Source organism: Elephantulus edwardii, unplaced genomic scaffold, assembly GCF_000299155.1.
Source record: "Elephantulus edwardii isolate Elephantulus edwardi_28Jun2011 unplaced genomic scaffold, EleEdw1.0 scaffold00071, whole genome shotgun sequence".
Lineage (NCBI taxonomy): Eukaryota > Metazoa > Chordata > Mammalia > Macroscelidea > Macroscelididae > Elephantulus > Elephantulus edwardii.
The window spans coordinates 14,121,932-14,138,314 of NW_006399821.1; the positions used below are offsets into that span (position 1 = coordinate 14,121,932).

Sequence of the window (16,383 nt, forward strand, 5' to 3'; positions counted from 1 at the left end):
TAGCCCAAGTAGTTGTGGAGTCACACAGTAACAGTGTTGGAGAACCAGGCTGGTGGTGATGATGGTTTTTAACTGCTGTCTAGCCAACCCTTGTTGAATACAGTCTAAGTCGTCATCCTCAACCAGATGGCACTTTTCAGCAGCAACAACAGTTGACCACTTGGCTGATGGCAACCCCATGTCCAGTGAAAAGAAATGCTGCCCGGTCCTGTGTCATCAGGACTGGTGGGCTGCTTCATTGTTAGACACACAGTCACACACAAATCCCCACCATGTACCCCCTCCCCAGGATTCTCATCGGCAGCCACAGAGCCAGTGTTCAAAAATACTCACTGCCATTGAGTTGAAACCAACTCACAGCTGAGTTTTGGCAGCGAATATTTTTTAGAGGCCATGAATCACATGGGAGGAGAACTCCCACCTTTCTTCCTCAGCACCTGGTGGATTCAGATGCTTCTGAGTTGACTGCTCAACTCCTTACCCATTAGGCCACTGGTGTGGATTTTGGGGAGACTACAAATCACCAAGGAGCTCTGGTGGCATAGTCTGAGGGAGTTGCACTGCTAACCTAGAGGTGGCACCTCTCTGGCAGTTCACATCCACCAGTGGCTCTGTGGACGAGAGCTGGACGGTCTCGTGCAGTTTATAGCTTCAGTATCCTGCTAGATGGTCAGCTGTGAATGGATCTGACTCATCGGCAGTAACGTTGGTATTTTTTTCTTTAACTTTTTAAATTACACTAGAGCTTGCTCATGTTTCTTCTAAGGAATCACTGGAGGGTTTGAACCACCTGAGATGCCACCTTTGGGTGAGCAACATGACTCTTGATGAGGCAAGCCACCAGAGACCCCCAGACCAGTATACAACATATAAAAAGGCTCCAAGATCACTCCAAAACTGCAGTGTGAATCTACTGTACACTCCCTTGCAAATTCGATTTTGACCTAGGCATACATGTTTCCTGGCTTGCTTCCCAGAGCAGACCAGTGTTTGACTGGTTCAAGACTTTTCAAATATAATGACTTTCACGCCTAAGTAATGTCAACTAAAAGTTGCACATCTGCACCTGAAAACCAGGATGATCAGGCAGGTGGGGAAGAATGTATCTGAACTGTGTTGGGTTTGTTTTTTCTCTCTCTGAGTCTTTGGACTAGCTTTCAGCTTCATACAAAGGTAGATCCGGTTTATTGTCATTAAGTGCTATCGAGTCAGCTGTGATTCATAGCTACACTATGAACAGACTGAAACCTTGCTCTTACCCCACACCATCCTCATGCTCAAGACCCATTGTTGCAGCGACTAAGTTTTTTTATTTTATTTTATTATGTCCAGTGTTCTCATGCTAGCCAGCCCTAAAAATAACGGATCTTTGAAAAGTTTTAGAGTACAAATTATTACACTTCAGTAAGAAAACTTGACATTGAAAATTAACTTCCATGCCAAAATTCAAAGCATTCTATCAATGCCAAAATGAGTACTCTGATTTAGATGGCTAATATCATCTAAAAAACCTTCCCTACCGTAAAATAAAAATGTGTAATGCTTTTGTTATCCCATGAAACCTCCTTAAAAGTTCTACATTTTAAAAAAAATGTCTTTGGTTAACTTTAAAGGAGTTGTGATAGAATTCCTTCCCTAGACCACAGTGTGGCAGGATTTCTTCTATTGAAGTGTCTTGTCTCCTAGGGAAAAGTCTGGAATTCTGTGCAAAAGCAGGAGCGTCACTTGACTTTACATTAACCTCCTGTCTGCTGATTGGGTTTGCTTAAAATGAAAACAGATCTGTAAGAGAAAGAATCAGTATATGTTCTCTGTTTTCATTGTTGGGGTGGTTTTTTTGTTTTGTTTTGTTTTGTTTGTTTGTTTTTGGTTAAAGACCTTTCAGGACATAGACCTGTTTAGGTTGCTGACACTGGAGGTTAGGAAGATCAAGTGTTGAGATTTGAAGACATTTGCTGTGGTGATGCTCTGAGTGTAACAGATTTTCTACATGTATGTCATTCATTTACTTAGTTGGCCACCTACTTTGTGCTACCAGGTACTAAGTGCACATAATCAAAGACAGAGTTCTTGCTGCATGGGAGCTTATTTTAAGTGAAGGTGAAGAGACATACATATTATGTGCCCTGAGGAGAGTAAAGAAGGGTGGTGGGCTTGAGAGTGTCTGCACTGCAGGATGCAAGCGTCAGTCAGGGATGGTCTTTGGGGTGGGGATGCTTGAATTCAGACATGGTAGGCTGGGCTCTGGCAGGGGTGAGACGATCTGAGGACAAACATCTCAGGCCAAAGGGGCAACACAAGCACTAATTCTAATACAGCAAAGGGTTAGGTGAGCTTGAAAAGTCTATAAACAAAATGTGTCCTTAGTTGCCATTTAGGTGGCTCAGATGGCAACCCCATGAAAGACAGACTAAAACCCTTCCCAGCCCTGAACCATCTTCATAGCATGCTTTAGTCCATTGTTGTAACCGTTGTCGAGCTGAGAGCCTCCCAACCTAGAGGGCGCCTCTTCCACACCATATTGGATCACAGTATTCTGCTGTGACCGTTAACATTTTTGCTGTCTGATTGTCAAAGTAGTCTTCCTCACTTCTCTCAGTTCGGACGCTCCCCTGAAATCTGTCTGCCTCGTGTAACCCTGCTGGTATTGGAAATAATGATGGCATAGCTTCCAGCATCACAGCAACATACATGCCTTCACAGCCCAACATAGACAGGTCTTTCATGAAATGCTGCACCCAGAATAAAGTGTCAGTTTGTATGTGGGCTGAAAGCAAAGGGCTCAGGACTGGGCTACCAGGCTTCTGCTTGCATATTTAGATCATGCTATGCTCCCAGTTCCTACTGAATTTGTTGTCAGCTGACCATCTCATCACTTCTTCATTCAAGTTGCTGTTGGGCCACGTCTTCTCCATCCTGCATTTGAGTGGTTAACGTCTTTCTCACTTCCCAGACCAGCAGGAAGAAGGAGGCCTTAGACTGTGCAGCGTGGGCACAGAAAACTAGTGCTTGCATTGACTGGTGTGAGTGAAAATCGGTAACAATCTGGAAGGCAGCTGAATGCACAGCCGGGTAGCATTTTGTTTGGGTGTATGTGGGGTCACCGTGAGTCGGGCTGGCTAAGTGATGACTGACGGCAACATCTGCAAATCGGAGCGTGTCCCAAGGCCAGGACCACTCAGCAAGCTTGAGTGCTAACCTTTGAGGAGGCTGGAGCTGTGAAACTTTGAGAAGAAAGAACTTCGTAGAAGTTAAACAGTTATTCATGAACAATCTGAAGAGAAAGTACACTGATTGCTCCTGAGGACAGAAAGGCAAGACGTGGAAATTTTGAGTCAGTAGAGAGCATTTTGACCACTAAAGTGGATGAAAATGGCAAACTTGGATTGAAAGAGTATTTGAGCAGAAAGGAAAGATGGCACTTCCGTGTACTGTGAAGGGCGTTTCTGTGCTGAAGTGGAAGGTGGGATGATTCTCAGGTTGGTTCTGAGTTCGGTTGTAATATATTAAGTCTATGATATGCAAAAGTTCAATGAAATGTCCCTTGAAATAAAACCTATGGGTAAAACAGATTTTAAACGTAGAAGCAAAACAGAGTGGTGCCATGTCCACCCCCTCCCACTCCAGGCCCCGTTTCTGTTTTGGTCATCCTCCGAGCTGAAGGAGCTATCGCTGTCTCGTCCTGTACCTGGCCCACTTCCTGTCAGCACTATGGAGGAAATGGGGCCAGTTTGGCTGTTGGAGCCCAGGGAAGAAGAGACTGGCTTCACTCAGCCCTGGCTGGTTCACTGAATCAGGTTCTTAGAGGGCTTGCTTCTGATGATTATCACAGGGCTGAAAAGCCATGAGCTGAGTGGATTAGTGTTCCTCCCCCCCACCCCCCGTGTTTGAGCAAGTGCCCAGAGGTTCAGCCCCAGGCTGGAGCTCTGCTTTTGCTCAGAACCTGGAGCCCCCACTGGGCTTGGCAAGAGCTGGGGTGGGCCCCCAAGTTCAGCAATCTTGTCCTCACTGCGAAGCACATCTTGTTGCTTTGACCCTGTTCTTTCTCTTTCTACCCCTACTCCCCTCACCTCTCCCTCTTTCCCTCTCTTTTAGCAGCCCTTGGCTACCCAAATTCTGAAGGACAGGACATGGACTCTGGTCTTTTAGTAGAAAGAGGTCTGCGTAGTTCTGTGCCCCTGATCTTTGCCCCTTCACTGGCCTTTGTGCTCTCAGTGAGGTTTATTTCAACTCTGCCTCCATCCAGTTGACCACAAGGCACACAGTCTCACATGTGGGCAGGGAAGAGAGTCCAGGCACGAAAGCCGTGAGATCTTGCCTATGGTTGTGAACAGAGTCCACTGACAAGATTCGTGAAACAGTTTAATAGAGTGTAACAGACCGGCCAGGGCAGGTCGACCTCTCTGGACCTCAGTTTCCTCATCTGCAAAATGGAAATAATTATCTGTGGAAAGTGCTCAGTAAATACTGTCTCTCTGCTTCCTCTGCTCAAGGAAAGCACCTTCTCTCATAAAATAGAAAAATGAAATCATTAAAAGCGTTCTTTTGTATTTACATAAATATTTACCTTGGAAAGATGCCACTTGAAATGTCCAAGTGACTTGTTTACATCAGTCTGTAGTTTCTAACATTCTTATAACCTTATGTTCATCTGGACAAATTATGAAAAATGTTCGTGTTTAAATTAATTGAAAAGGTAGGATTCTTTCTCTATTTTTTTAAATGTAAGACTCTTGATGCTGATTTCGACTCAAAATTCATTACCTTCGGGTCGGAGTCAACTCATAGCAAACTCCAGCGAGTTTCCGAGGCTGTGACTCGCACGGGAGACTGCTTATCTTATTCTGGAGGAGCTGCTGGTAGATTGAAACCATTAGAAAGTTGTAGTCTTTAGGTTAACAGTACATCCTCCTACAAGCTATGCCATCAGAGCTCCCTGACACCCACGTCCCTTAATATCATGGTTCTTGGTGGTGCAGATAGTTGTGACCGGCTGCTGACTCTGAGGTTGGTGGTTCAGCAGCTCCGCAGGTGGCCTCGCAAGCTGTCTCCATAAAAGATGACCATGAGTAGGGCCAGCACCACGACAGCTAACACAAACACTTTTACATTTGCTCAACTTTTACTTTTTTAAAAATAGTATCCCTAAAATGGAGTGGTACCATATAATGCATTTCTAAGAAATTCTCTACCCTTTGTGTTTTCACTCCAAAAGCTGATAGTAAGTGAAACCAAAACCACTGCCAGTGAGTTGTTTCCAACTCATAGTTACCCTCTCCTGGATCTTCAGGGCTCTAGATCTTTATAAAAGGGGGCAGCACCTCTTTCTCCTGACGAGCAGCTGGTGGAATTGAACCATTGGGGTTTTTTTCCAGCTATCAACACACTATATACCATCAGAGCTCCTTAATATTAAGTAAACGTTTGCCTTAAGGGAGGAAGTACTTAGAACAAGCCTGTTTATTTCCGTAAACTTTCCCAAGGCATTATATGACCAACAGCAGAGCGAGAAAGCACCCTTGCCTGTATAATGTAGGCAGGGGCTTGTTTGAAAATAGACGTGATGGCTGTGATTTTTTTCTGTTTTTTTCCCCACTAGATTTTTCTGCCACAGTTCTCAGAACAGAGGCCTCGCCTGAGCCTCCTTTCTTGACTCCCATGTTAGCTGAGAGCACATTGGCCGTTCTAGTTGGGTGGGTTGTAGGGCTGTTTCTTTGGGGGGTGGGGGGCGGGAGGCAGAGTATTGGAAGGGACCCGCCTTCTTGAATTTATCTGTAGAATCAAGCCAGAACAAGAGAAGTGAGTGGGTAATCCCCAGCAGCTCGTCTTCTTTCCTCCAGCTCAAGAAAGTTGAGGCCTGGGTGTCATGGGGGCTGGGGGGTGGGGGGGTTGTTATGTACAGAAAACTGTATTGTCACATCTATGTCAGTGCTTGTCCTGAGCGTCGGGACCTAATGCTGCCCGTGCCTCACACACCTTTTCATCCTCAGCTCGTCTCCCAGGCCCTCTGAAGAAGGCGCAATGAAAAGTGAGCTGAACTTCTTCTAAACAGAAGGGTGGTGGGTTTGGTCATGAAAACGGCTAATGTTTTTTCCCCAAGAAATTCTCAAGTATGATGCGCTTGGAAATGGGTCTATGTAAATAGCCGTAGCTCCTTCTGGCGCAGTTGAATGCTATGATGCTGATGGTGATGATAATGATTATCATAGGAAAGCTGAACCTCATCATGAGGAAATTGAGACTGACCTTTTTGGTTTTGTAGAATTATTCTTCCTTTCCAATGTGACCTTGTTTTTAGGATCTTTGTTTAGTCATTTAAGCCAGGCACTGACAACAGTCTCCTTTGGAAGAAGGCTGCTTATATGCCATCTGTCATACTTTCTTCTGTGTATGTTCCTAGTATGGAGATGTCAGAATTGAAGTATGACATTTACTCATTATATTATCTGAACTATTTTCACAATTTAGAAATCTACCTACTGCTACAAACAGCATGAAAAAGCTTGTAAAACACCTCCACTGCCTCCACTTCTCAAATATGACCCCCAGCTTTGCCTCACATGGCACATAAGAGAAAACCCATACCAGAAGATGGGAGGTAAATTCTGAAGCACATACAAATTCTTGCTTGGTTTATAAACTGGTAGAACAGTTCTCTGGAAACTCTGTATACCATACTAAAATGGTATGTCTTGCCAGAATACAATAGAACAGGTCATCAGATCATTTGGTTTCATCTCATTAATGGTATTTAAATTTATGGCTATAACTTTCAACAGACAGCAAGGCATTGAACAACATTTCTGGATAGCACTTGCATGAGCTCTAGAGGTTCGAGGAGATTATGACGTTTTAAAAGAGAAAACTAACTGTATGAATTAGTCCCAGTTGTATCTCCTGAGTACATAATGGAAAATTAAATGCCAATACCTAAATAAGAAAGAAAAAAAAACCCACAAAAAACAAATGGTAAATAGACAAACTACTTAACATGTTTTGTGTGTGCTCTTTGCAGACATATGAAGATTCATGAGAAGGACCCTAACGGTGCTGCATCTGCAGCTCCCCCATCTCCACTGAAGCGTAGGCGACTGCCCCCCAAGAGGAAACTGAGTCACGATGCTGAGTTTGAGAAGGAAGACCCCACATGTGCTAAAAAGGTCCTGCCTGCTCCCAGCGTGCTCTCATCTTGAGACTTTTAAAATTATTTCTAGTCTGTCTTTTCTTAGTTTGGGTCCTTGGCAAAAATTCACCCTAAGCTTCCAATGCACATTCCCACACTCTTCTGGGAAGTGTCCACAGAAAAGTATACATTTGTGCCGCCTCCTTGGAGCTTCCTTCAAGGCTTTTTAACATTTTCCACACTTTTAAAATTGCATCTCTGATGGGACATAAGCCTCCTAGGTGTTAGGAACTCTGGGTCCCTCACTTTTGAATACCCATGCCTGGCACACGGGAAACACTGGTGGCCATCCAGAGTCAGCGCTGACTCTTGGCTACCTCACATGCATCAGAGAAGATGCACTCCACGAACTTGTTTCTCACAAGTAGACCACCAGGCCTTTCTTCCAAGGCACTTCTAGGAGGACTCAAACCACCAACTTTTCAGTTACCTGCTGAACACATATTAACCATTTATGCAACATGTGGTAGGTGCTCTGTGAGGACTATTGAGTAGGGGAGTGGGTTGAGGAATGGATGGACTATAGCATTTGTGAGAGTTTGTTTCTTGAATGAGTGACTAAACGGGAACATTCTTAATATCTTGCAGGGATATCTGTCCATTTGCTTTTTGTAGCGTCTCAACTTGGTGTTGATCTCTCTCTAGAACACATACACCCAGGAGGCCCGTTTGATAATTTTATCTTGTTCTTTCTCCTTAGATGTTAGAAGATGGACAGGCAAGTGACCTGGAGAAGAAGACTGATGAAGTTTTTCACTGCCCAGCATGTTTCAAAGAGTTTGTCTGCAAATATGGACTGGAGACCCACATGGAGACACATTCAGACAATCCCCTAAGGTAGGGAACTCCCGCCACCCTGGCTCCTGTGCCATATATCCTTCCTTTCCATTTCTCCAAACTGTCCTCAAGTGACTTGGTTTGTATGTGATGAAGATGATGATAAACCAAAACCCATTTGCTTCTGAGTTGATTCTGACACTTGGTAACCCCATGAGTATCGTGAGAGAATTGTGCTCCATTGGAATTTCAGTGGCTGATTCTCTGCAATTAAATTGCCAAGTCTCTCTTCCAAGGTATGCCTGGTTGGACTTGAACTGCCAGCTTCATTTAGCAGCTGAGCTTATTGATCACCTGCACCACCCAGGGCTGCCGAGGGTGGGGCAGCACTGGTTCAGTGGTAGATTTCTTGCCTCCCGTGGGGAAGGCCCTGGTTGGATCCCCAGCTGGTATACTTTGTGTGTAGCCATTACTCACCTGTCAGTGGAGGCTTGTATGTTGTTTCTAGGATGCTAAACAGACATCAGCAGAGCTTGGAGATTAAAACTAGGAAGAAAGGGCTGGTGGTCTACTTCTGGAAGAAACAAACAAAATAAAACCAACCCAGTGAAAACACTGTGGATCACATCAGTTTGGTCTGTAACCAATCCTAGAGGAGGAGGCACAGGACAATTTGGTATTTTGTATTATTTGTGTGAGGTTGCCATGTGGCTGGTTCAACAGCAGAGCAAACAATACCCACAACATGAACATATCAAGAGGAAACTGAACCATGTAAATGTGTGTAAATGGAACAAGATATGAGTAAGTCATTAAAAGGAATGTATGGTGGGGTCAAGAAGTATCAGAGAGTGGCTGGGACCCCAGGAGATCGTCACCAGATTCCACCCTGCTTGCTTTGCCCAATAAGGTACCTGGTGAGCCCCGAGTGCTGCAGGCCCCAGCCACATGCTGCCTGTGAATAACTGGCATGTTTTCTTCACGTCACTGTGCACGTTCAGCCAGAGCCAGCAGAAGCTGAGTCACACCCTCAGCACAGCACTGGCACATCTTAAGATGCTCACACATGTCTGGACCACGCTGGACTGGTAGCGCAGAAACCTTACACGTAGTGAGAAAAGGGGAGTTCTAGTACTGTGGGACACTCAGCCACAAGTGTGGTTCAACAGCAGTGACTGATGGCTGCTGCAGGTTCGGGGTCAACTCTGCCAGCCTCCAACCAAAAGACATAGACGCTGACCGTGGCTTCCAGCCGAGTTCCAGTGAAACTCATCTTTATATCTCTTACCTTCTCTGACAACATTTTCTTCAGGTCAAATTTCCTATGTTCTTCAAGAACAGATAGATTTGGGCCCTTTCTTAGGGAATTGCTGCTTGTTAAAATGCTACTACCCGTGGTTTTGTTTGTTTTTTTTTTAATTGTTGAAAGAGCAAAGAATACATGGGCACCTTTGCTACAGTTGAGAAATTTCAAAGTAGCATACCTTGAAAATCACAGCTTAAGGTTCATTAAAGAGCAAAGGTGAGTCTGTGTATAGGTTAGCCCTGTGTTTGAGAAGACAGCCTGGGGGTGTAGGAATGCGGGAATGGTTAGTCTGAATCACTGTTATATGGGCCAAACTTCATTCTTGAGGCCACATGTTTAGTTGTGACTTAGGCAAGAGAAGGTTTGAGCAAACTATAAAGACTTTGTTTTAGAGTGGGGGAAATGGGCCAGCCTAATTGTATAGTAACTTAAAACCATGTCAAATGTCATTATGCTTAATCACGTTAGCTTGACATTCTTCCATTAAGGAGAAAGAAAAGACTTTATGAAGAGTTTTAACCTGAGCTATTGAAGGTGCTGTAATATGTCACCATATGTTAGAGGCACAAACTGGTTGTCACACACCAGAGTCCTCCCTCACCTCTGCTCACATATGGCCCTGATGGGTCATGTCTCACCTCCGTTTCCTTATTCACCACATTCAGGAAGGATTATACCCAAGCTTCTCTGTGTTCTCCTTCAGACCTTAAATCCTGTGTGTCTGAAAATCCACGGACTCCATAAAGAACAAACAGATAGGTCTTGAAGAAGGTTCAGCCTTCTTACAGGCAAGGATGGTGAAGCTTTGTCTCTCATACTCTGGGCATGTTACTAGGAGAGGCTGTTCCTTGGAGAGAGACATCATGCTTGGAAAGGAGGAAGGTCACCAAAAGAGGGGAAGGCACTTAATGAGATGTACACAGGGACTGTAGCAGTGGGCTCAAGTATGTCAGAAATGATGAGGATGACACAGGATAGGACCGGGTTCAGATTTGTTGTTCATAGGGTCTCTGTAAGTTGTACTCTATTTGATGACCTAACAACAACAAAAACCCTGCAGTCCTGCTTATCCAGAAAAAGCAGAGAGATTCAGGGCCTGGGCTCCCCAGTTTCCTCAAAGTCTACAGCATCCCCAAGACTTGAGAGGTGGTTAATTGGTATTAAAAAAAGATTTCTCTAGACAGAGAGCCTGAACAAGCAGAGATGAGGTGTCCAGAGGAACTGTGGGTGGTGAGTCGCTGGCAGAGGCAGTGGGACCCCAACTCCCTGCAAAACTGCGCCCTCACCTGGAGTTGTAAGCATGCCTCTGCCTTCCACCATATAGGTTATTTCTTTTGATACTTGATTTTGTCATGAGATAACTACTCCTTTGCTCCTTCCTAAAAAAGTCTTATTTTCACAGGAAAATCTTGACCTAGTAGCTTCTGGGAAGTCCCATCCTGCAGAGCACAGGGTATGGACATGACAGGATTGTCGTCCCCCCCCCTGCGCCCCCACCCCTTAATGCTTGTTTGGACAGGGATGTGGTTTCTCCTGGCCCTTCTGGTCTGAGCCCTGCTCCAGGGAGAGGTGTTGTCTGTGAGTGAAGAAGTTAAATACTTGACTACTAGTGGAAAGGTTGGCAGTCCTACCCAGAAGCTTTTTTGAGGAGATCCTTGGTGGTCTACTTCCCAGACTTCTGGGAAGTTCTCCTGTGAGCCACATGGGTGCCATGGTTCAGAATCTATGGGGGACCCTTGGTTCTTGGGAAAGACTGGAGTTTCCCACTCCAAGCAGGAAGAGGTGGGATGCATTTGAACACTTTCTTTCACTCACAGGTAGAATAGCCACATTGCTGAGTAATTCGCCATGAATGCCAATGGTGTCACTAGGGTTGTAATGTTGACCCTCGTGCTCTGCCTTTCCTGCTAACAAGGTGGAGCATTGTTCTTACCCATTCAACAGGAACCCCCTTTGTTTAGTGAGGGCTTAATGGAGACTTTCTGTAGCCACTCTTCCATTCAGCCTCTCTAGGCAGCCTTTAGGGAGCCCTGTAGGCACTCCTCTGCTAACCCAGAAGGTTATTAGTTTGAACCCACCAGCTCCTCTTTCTGGAAGAAAGATGTGGCTTGGAATGATTACAGGCTTAAGAGCCCTGTGGGGCAGCTCTCCTCTGTCCTGCGTGGTTGCTGAGAACAGAATCAGCTTGACAGCAAGTGGGTTTGGGCTTGGACAGCCTTTCCATTTCTTGAACTCCCTGAACACCCAGGATTGCCTTGTGTGCTGGATGGGGAGCCATCTCATCACCCTGCTTGTCTGCTTACTGGGTGGGGTGGGATGTAGGTCTGGAAACCAAAAGGAGCTGATTAGAGAACATAGTTACCGCCTCCTTCCCCCGGAGTACCCTTCCATCCCACATAATACCCTGCTGTAAGAGGCTGCCTTGGGGCCAGAAGGGCCTAACCAGGCAGTGAACTGTGACGGGAGCTGGTGGGGAGAGAGACTGCCGACCCAGAGCTAAAATAGGCACCAACTCCATTTTCAAACCCCAAAGGGCACACGACCACAGAGGGATGCTACCAGTTCAGACAGAAAGTTTATAACTCAAAACAGCTGTTGCTCCTCACTGCTCCCCTTCAGCCCTCCCCACATCCTCAGCTGGCAGGGTGCCCACTGTGCCTTCATGAAAGCATCGGGAATCCAGAGTCATCAAAATGCTGGGTCCTTTTTCCTCCACTGCCTGGTGTTTGAAATTAACGGAATGTTCCTGTAGAACAGGAAGGGAGCCACGGAGCCACTTGGAGCTGTTCTAGCTCCTGGTGGCAACTCTGCCAGCACCCTGCCGTGACCAGCAGTAAATCCTCCTTCCCAGGCCCCCCAGCAGATAGAGAAGGCAGCACGGGAAGCCTGGGGCTTGCTGGGAGCTGGCATTTGGAATTGGAAGTTATCAAATAGGGAGTTCAGGGAGCCAGTGGGTGGAAAGAGGACACCCCTTGTGTGGGGATGCTTTGTGGTTTTGGGTATCTTGCTGGGTTATAAGAATAGAACAGAGTGACAAATTGTAGCTTCTGTGAATCAGGTTAGATGATGGAAAGTTTAGGTCAGCACCACCTAATGGAAATAGACTGTGAGCCACACATCTCGTTTTAAGAAAGTAAAGAAATAGGTACTGTCAATAGTATCTTATTGTTTGTAGCAGTATACTCCATATTTAAGTTCATAATTTTGGCATAAAAGCCACTAATGGTCTATTTTGTATTCTTATGTTAAGTCTGAAATCTATGTGTATAATTACCTACAAGTATGATAAAAGGAGAATTGATGCCTTTGAGCTGTGGTGCTGGAGAAGAGTATTGAATGTACCATGGACTGCTGAGAGAACAAACAGGTTCATCCTAAACAGGGTTCAACCAGGCTGCTGCTGCTGCTCCTTGGAGGCAAGGATTCTGAAGCTTCATCTGATGTACTTTGAAGGGACCCGTCCTTGGAGGGGGACATAATGCTTGGGAGGGTGGAGGGACAGCACAAGAGGGAAAGACCTTCAAAGAGATGGATTGGTTCAGTGACTGGGCTAATGGGAGTAGGTGTGTCAGAGACAGTGAGATTGACACAGGATAGAGCAAGGTTTAGGGCTATTGTACATAGGGTCGCTGTGAGTCGCAGATAACTCGACAGCACATAACAACAAACAACAATACCCATTGCAGGTGAATGGGTTCCAATTCATGGCATCCCTCTGTCAGATTTTCAAAGCTGTAAATTTCTGGGAGGAGACTACCCAGTGCACTTGCTCCCTCAGAGCAACCAGTCGGTTCAAACTGCCTACCTATCGGCTAACAGCTTGATGTGTTAAGCAGTGCACCACCCAACTCCTTGTTATAATTATTTTTAAAATGGCGACCCTCCGCTCGGTTTCCAACGTGATAAATCTCTAGTAGAAGATGCATGGCCTTTTAGTTAGCCCCACAGTGTAATACTTAATACACAGTGTAATACTTGTAATACTCCTTGTAATACTTAGTTTAAACTGACTAGTTCAAACTCCTTTATATAATTAGTTCAAACCAGCTACATTACAAGAACTAAGCAGCCACCTAGGACAAGCCCACCTAAAAGCTCAGAGCACAGGTGTGAAACAGACCAGGTGGCTGGGCTTGTATTGGAAGACTTGTCTCTTACTCACCTGCAGGTGGCTGGGAAAGCAGACCACCTGGTAGTTACCTCTGTGTCTAAGTGGCTGTTGTTGAGAATGACATTTGGCAAAAGTATATATAATGTTTCTGTGGTTGTGTATTGTTAGTCAATACCAACCCATAGCTGTTCCCCTATAGAGTTTTCAATCTATATTGAAGGCTACAATTCTTGAACCTCCACAGCAAGTGCTTCAGATCCTCCTCCGTTTCAGCAAGCAGGGTTGTATCATCTGCATAACACAGATTGTTGATGAGTCTACCTCCAATCCTGATGCCCCACTTCTCCTCTAGCACTCCCTAAATTTGGCTATAGTAAAGTCAGTTTGGTATCAATAGGGCTTCTGGATTAAAGGGAGCTTTGGTGGCCTCGGGTTAAGGAGTTGCACTGCCAACACAAATGCTGTTCTGAGGGAGAAAGATGAACTGTCTTTCCCTTATGATGACCCTCCTCTGGAAAACTTGCTGGAGCTTTGGTCCACTTTGAATCTGTTCTGAGTCAACAGCACTGAGAGGTTTGGTGGGGTTTCTTTTAGAGTTTTCTTGATTAAAACAAAGAATATAATACCTTTAAAAATTATTTCAGTCACGATGTAGTCAACACATTCTTACATGTCAGCATTTAGTCAGGCACTTCATCAAATTAGAGAGCTGTGTTCAGAAAGCAACTGAATGGTTAATAAAATGGGAGGGTGCATAAATTCAGGGCAGAAGAGCACACCTTTGCTCTCTCAACTAAGAAGAGAATCTGGATCTAGTTGGGGTTCAACATCTTACCTCAGGTGGTGTGGTCCCTCACCAGGCCTGTCTGACTGGGGCTCTCATACTCTCTTGGCAGTCTCTGAGGGGATTTAAGTGCTCTTAAATCTACTGGGGAATTGGTGTGTGAGAGACCCCAGCAAGCACACAGGCCCAGGGAGTTGTGTCCCTGGAAGAGCTAAGAGCCCTCCCTTTGTAGGAGGTGCCAGACCCAGGACCATCCACAGGATTCCCCAGTGTGCTAAGGAATGTTCAGTGCCCTTCACTGAACACCTTTCCCTCCCCCGACATTCACACCCACTGCCTACAGAGACCCTAGGAATTACTAATGTGGCATTGGTCCCACATATTAAAGGCCATCCTAAAAATTGCAAAAATGTATAATACAAATATCCCCCAGTATCTTGTGTCCAAGAATCCCAGGAACTGAGTAAGGAGTTGGAGGTGTGAACATTGGAGACGCCCAAGGGCAAGGACTGACCCTCTGAGCCGCCAGCCCAGCTTGCATCCCATATTTCTGTCCAGACTGGTTCAGTTGAACAGTCGGAGCAGGTCAATGGGACGCTGTGTAGCCTGGGTAGGTTCCCATGCTCTGGGAGGGCTGGCGCCGCCCATGGGACAGCCGGGGAGCTGTCCCAGTGCCCGAGCTGTTTCTCCCAGCAACTGGGAGAGATTAGTGCAGCTGTTTGATGTCAGTTCTCAAGCCCTGGATGGGTAAGGGAGAGGCCTGGGGGAGGGGAGGAATGTCAGCCCTGCCCTGGTGGAGCTCTCTGCAGTAGAGGCTGTTTGCACTCCTCCTCACCTCTGGAAACAGCAAAGGAAAAAGGAAGCTTGAACTCCTTTTAAAAAGGAGTGTCAGTCCCACCATTTAAAAAACTATGTAAGGTGCAACAAATGAAGGGTCTCTAGGAAGTGATCTGGTCTTGGTGTGCTCTAACCTTAACAGGGTCCTTGTGTGTTTGGGGAGCAGAAGCAGGGCCTCTTTGCTCAGGGCTGGGTGCTGGGAACCTGGCTAGTAGCATTTAGGGAATGCTGTCAGGGGAGCCTCCATCCCGTCCAGACATTAAATATATGACATGGCAAGTGTTAAGGACTTGGAGTTTCCGCACATTAGCATCCTTGAATTTTTTTATGTTGAGTCCACTAGCTCCATCCCAGTCCTGGCACCTAATCCCTGTATGTCCTCTAGGAAAATTTAATCTCAGTTTCCTTATCTGCAAAATAGATTTCAGGGCTGCTGTGAGGATTAAGAAGTCCCTGGGTGGAAACCTGAATACTAACTGAAAGGTTGGCCTGGGAACCCAGGCCTCAGAAGAAAGGCCTGGTGATCTTCCAAAAGTTCACAGCCATTAAAAACCCTATAGAGCAGTGCTGCTGACACACAGAAAGTCACCAGGAGTCTAGATGACCTTTTTTTTTTTTTTTTTAGGTTTGGTAAGGATTAAGGAAAGTAATCCACAAATACACCCTTGGACTCTGTTGTTGTGGTAGATCTTCAAGTCAAAACTGACCCATAGCTGATCTTCCACCAGGTTTTCAGAGATTAATCTCATGAGAGATTTCCCAGCTTTCTCCTGTAGAGTTCTGATTTTGTGCTGCTGTTAAGTGTCCCACTCCAATGAAATTGAGAAGTAATCAAATTCCATCTTTTCCTCCAGGACCTATTGTCAGAAAACATAAAAGCAATTTGTCTTTTACTTTTTCTGATTACTTTATAAAGACTTGATTTTACCTGTTTTTGTTTTTCACAAAGCTAGAAAAGCTGAGTGGCTATTTACATTTGGTTTGAAGCCTACCTCTTTATTAAATTTTGTAATCAAACTGCTTTGAAAGCCAGATATTTAGAAGCATTGAGGGACTTGGTGCCCATAAATAAATAAGACACAATATTTTCCATACATTGCTGGGGGAACCAGCGAGTCTAAACAAATGAGCTTCCTGTAGTTTGGAATCTGCCAGTTTACCCAGCAGCCTTTTGAAAATATGCTCTGCATAGTAAGCATATCTGCCTTTACTGCCAAGATAGCAGACTTGATAGGATTATGTACAAGTCAGAGGGAGGCCCAGGAAGCACCTCAGCGGCCCACTTCTGGGCTGTTTAGGAGCCTTTTTGCTGACCTCAGGATTCATTTTGTTCTGCTCCAGGTGAAGAAGATATTTATTACTCTTAGCACGTGCGTGCGCACACA

General features: G+C 45.4%; 1 protein-coding gene across 1 annotated transcript in view; it reads left to right on the forward strand.

Annotated features, from left to right (window-relative positions):
• RREB1 (ras responsive element binding protein 1) overlaps positions 1-16,383 on the forward strand; it is a 72,589-nt gene that overhangs the window by 26,701 nt on the left and 29,505 nt on the right. The window contains exons 4-5 of the mRNA XM_006888764.1: positions 7,016-7,160; positions 7,884-8,020. Coding sequence (XP_006888826.1) covers positions 7,016-7,160; positions 7,884-8,020 — 282 coding nt within the window. The remainder of the gene's footprint in view (positions 1-7,015; positions 7,161-7,883; positions 8,021-16,383) is intronic.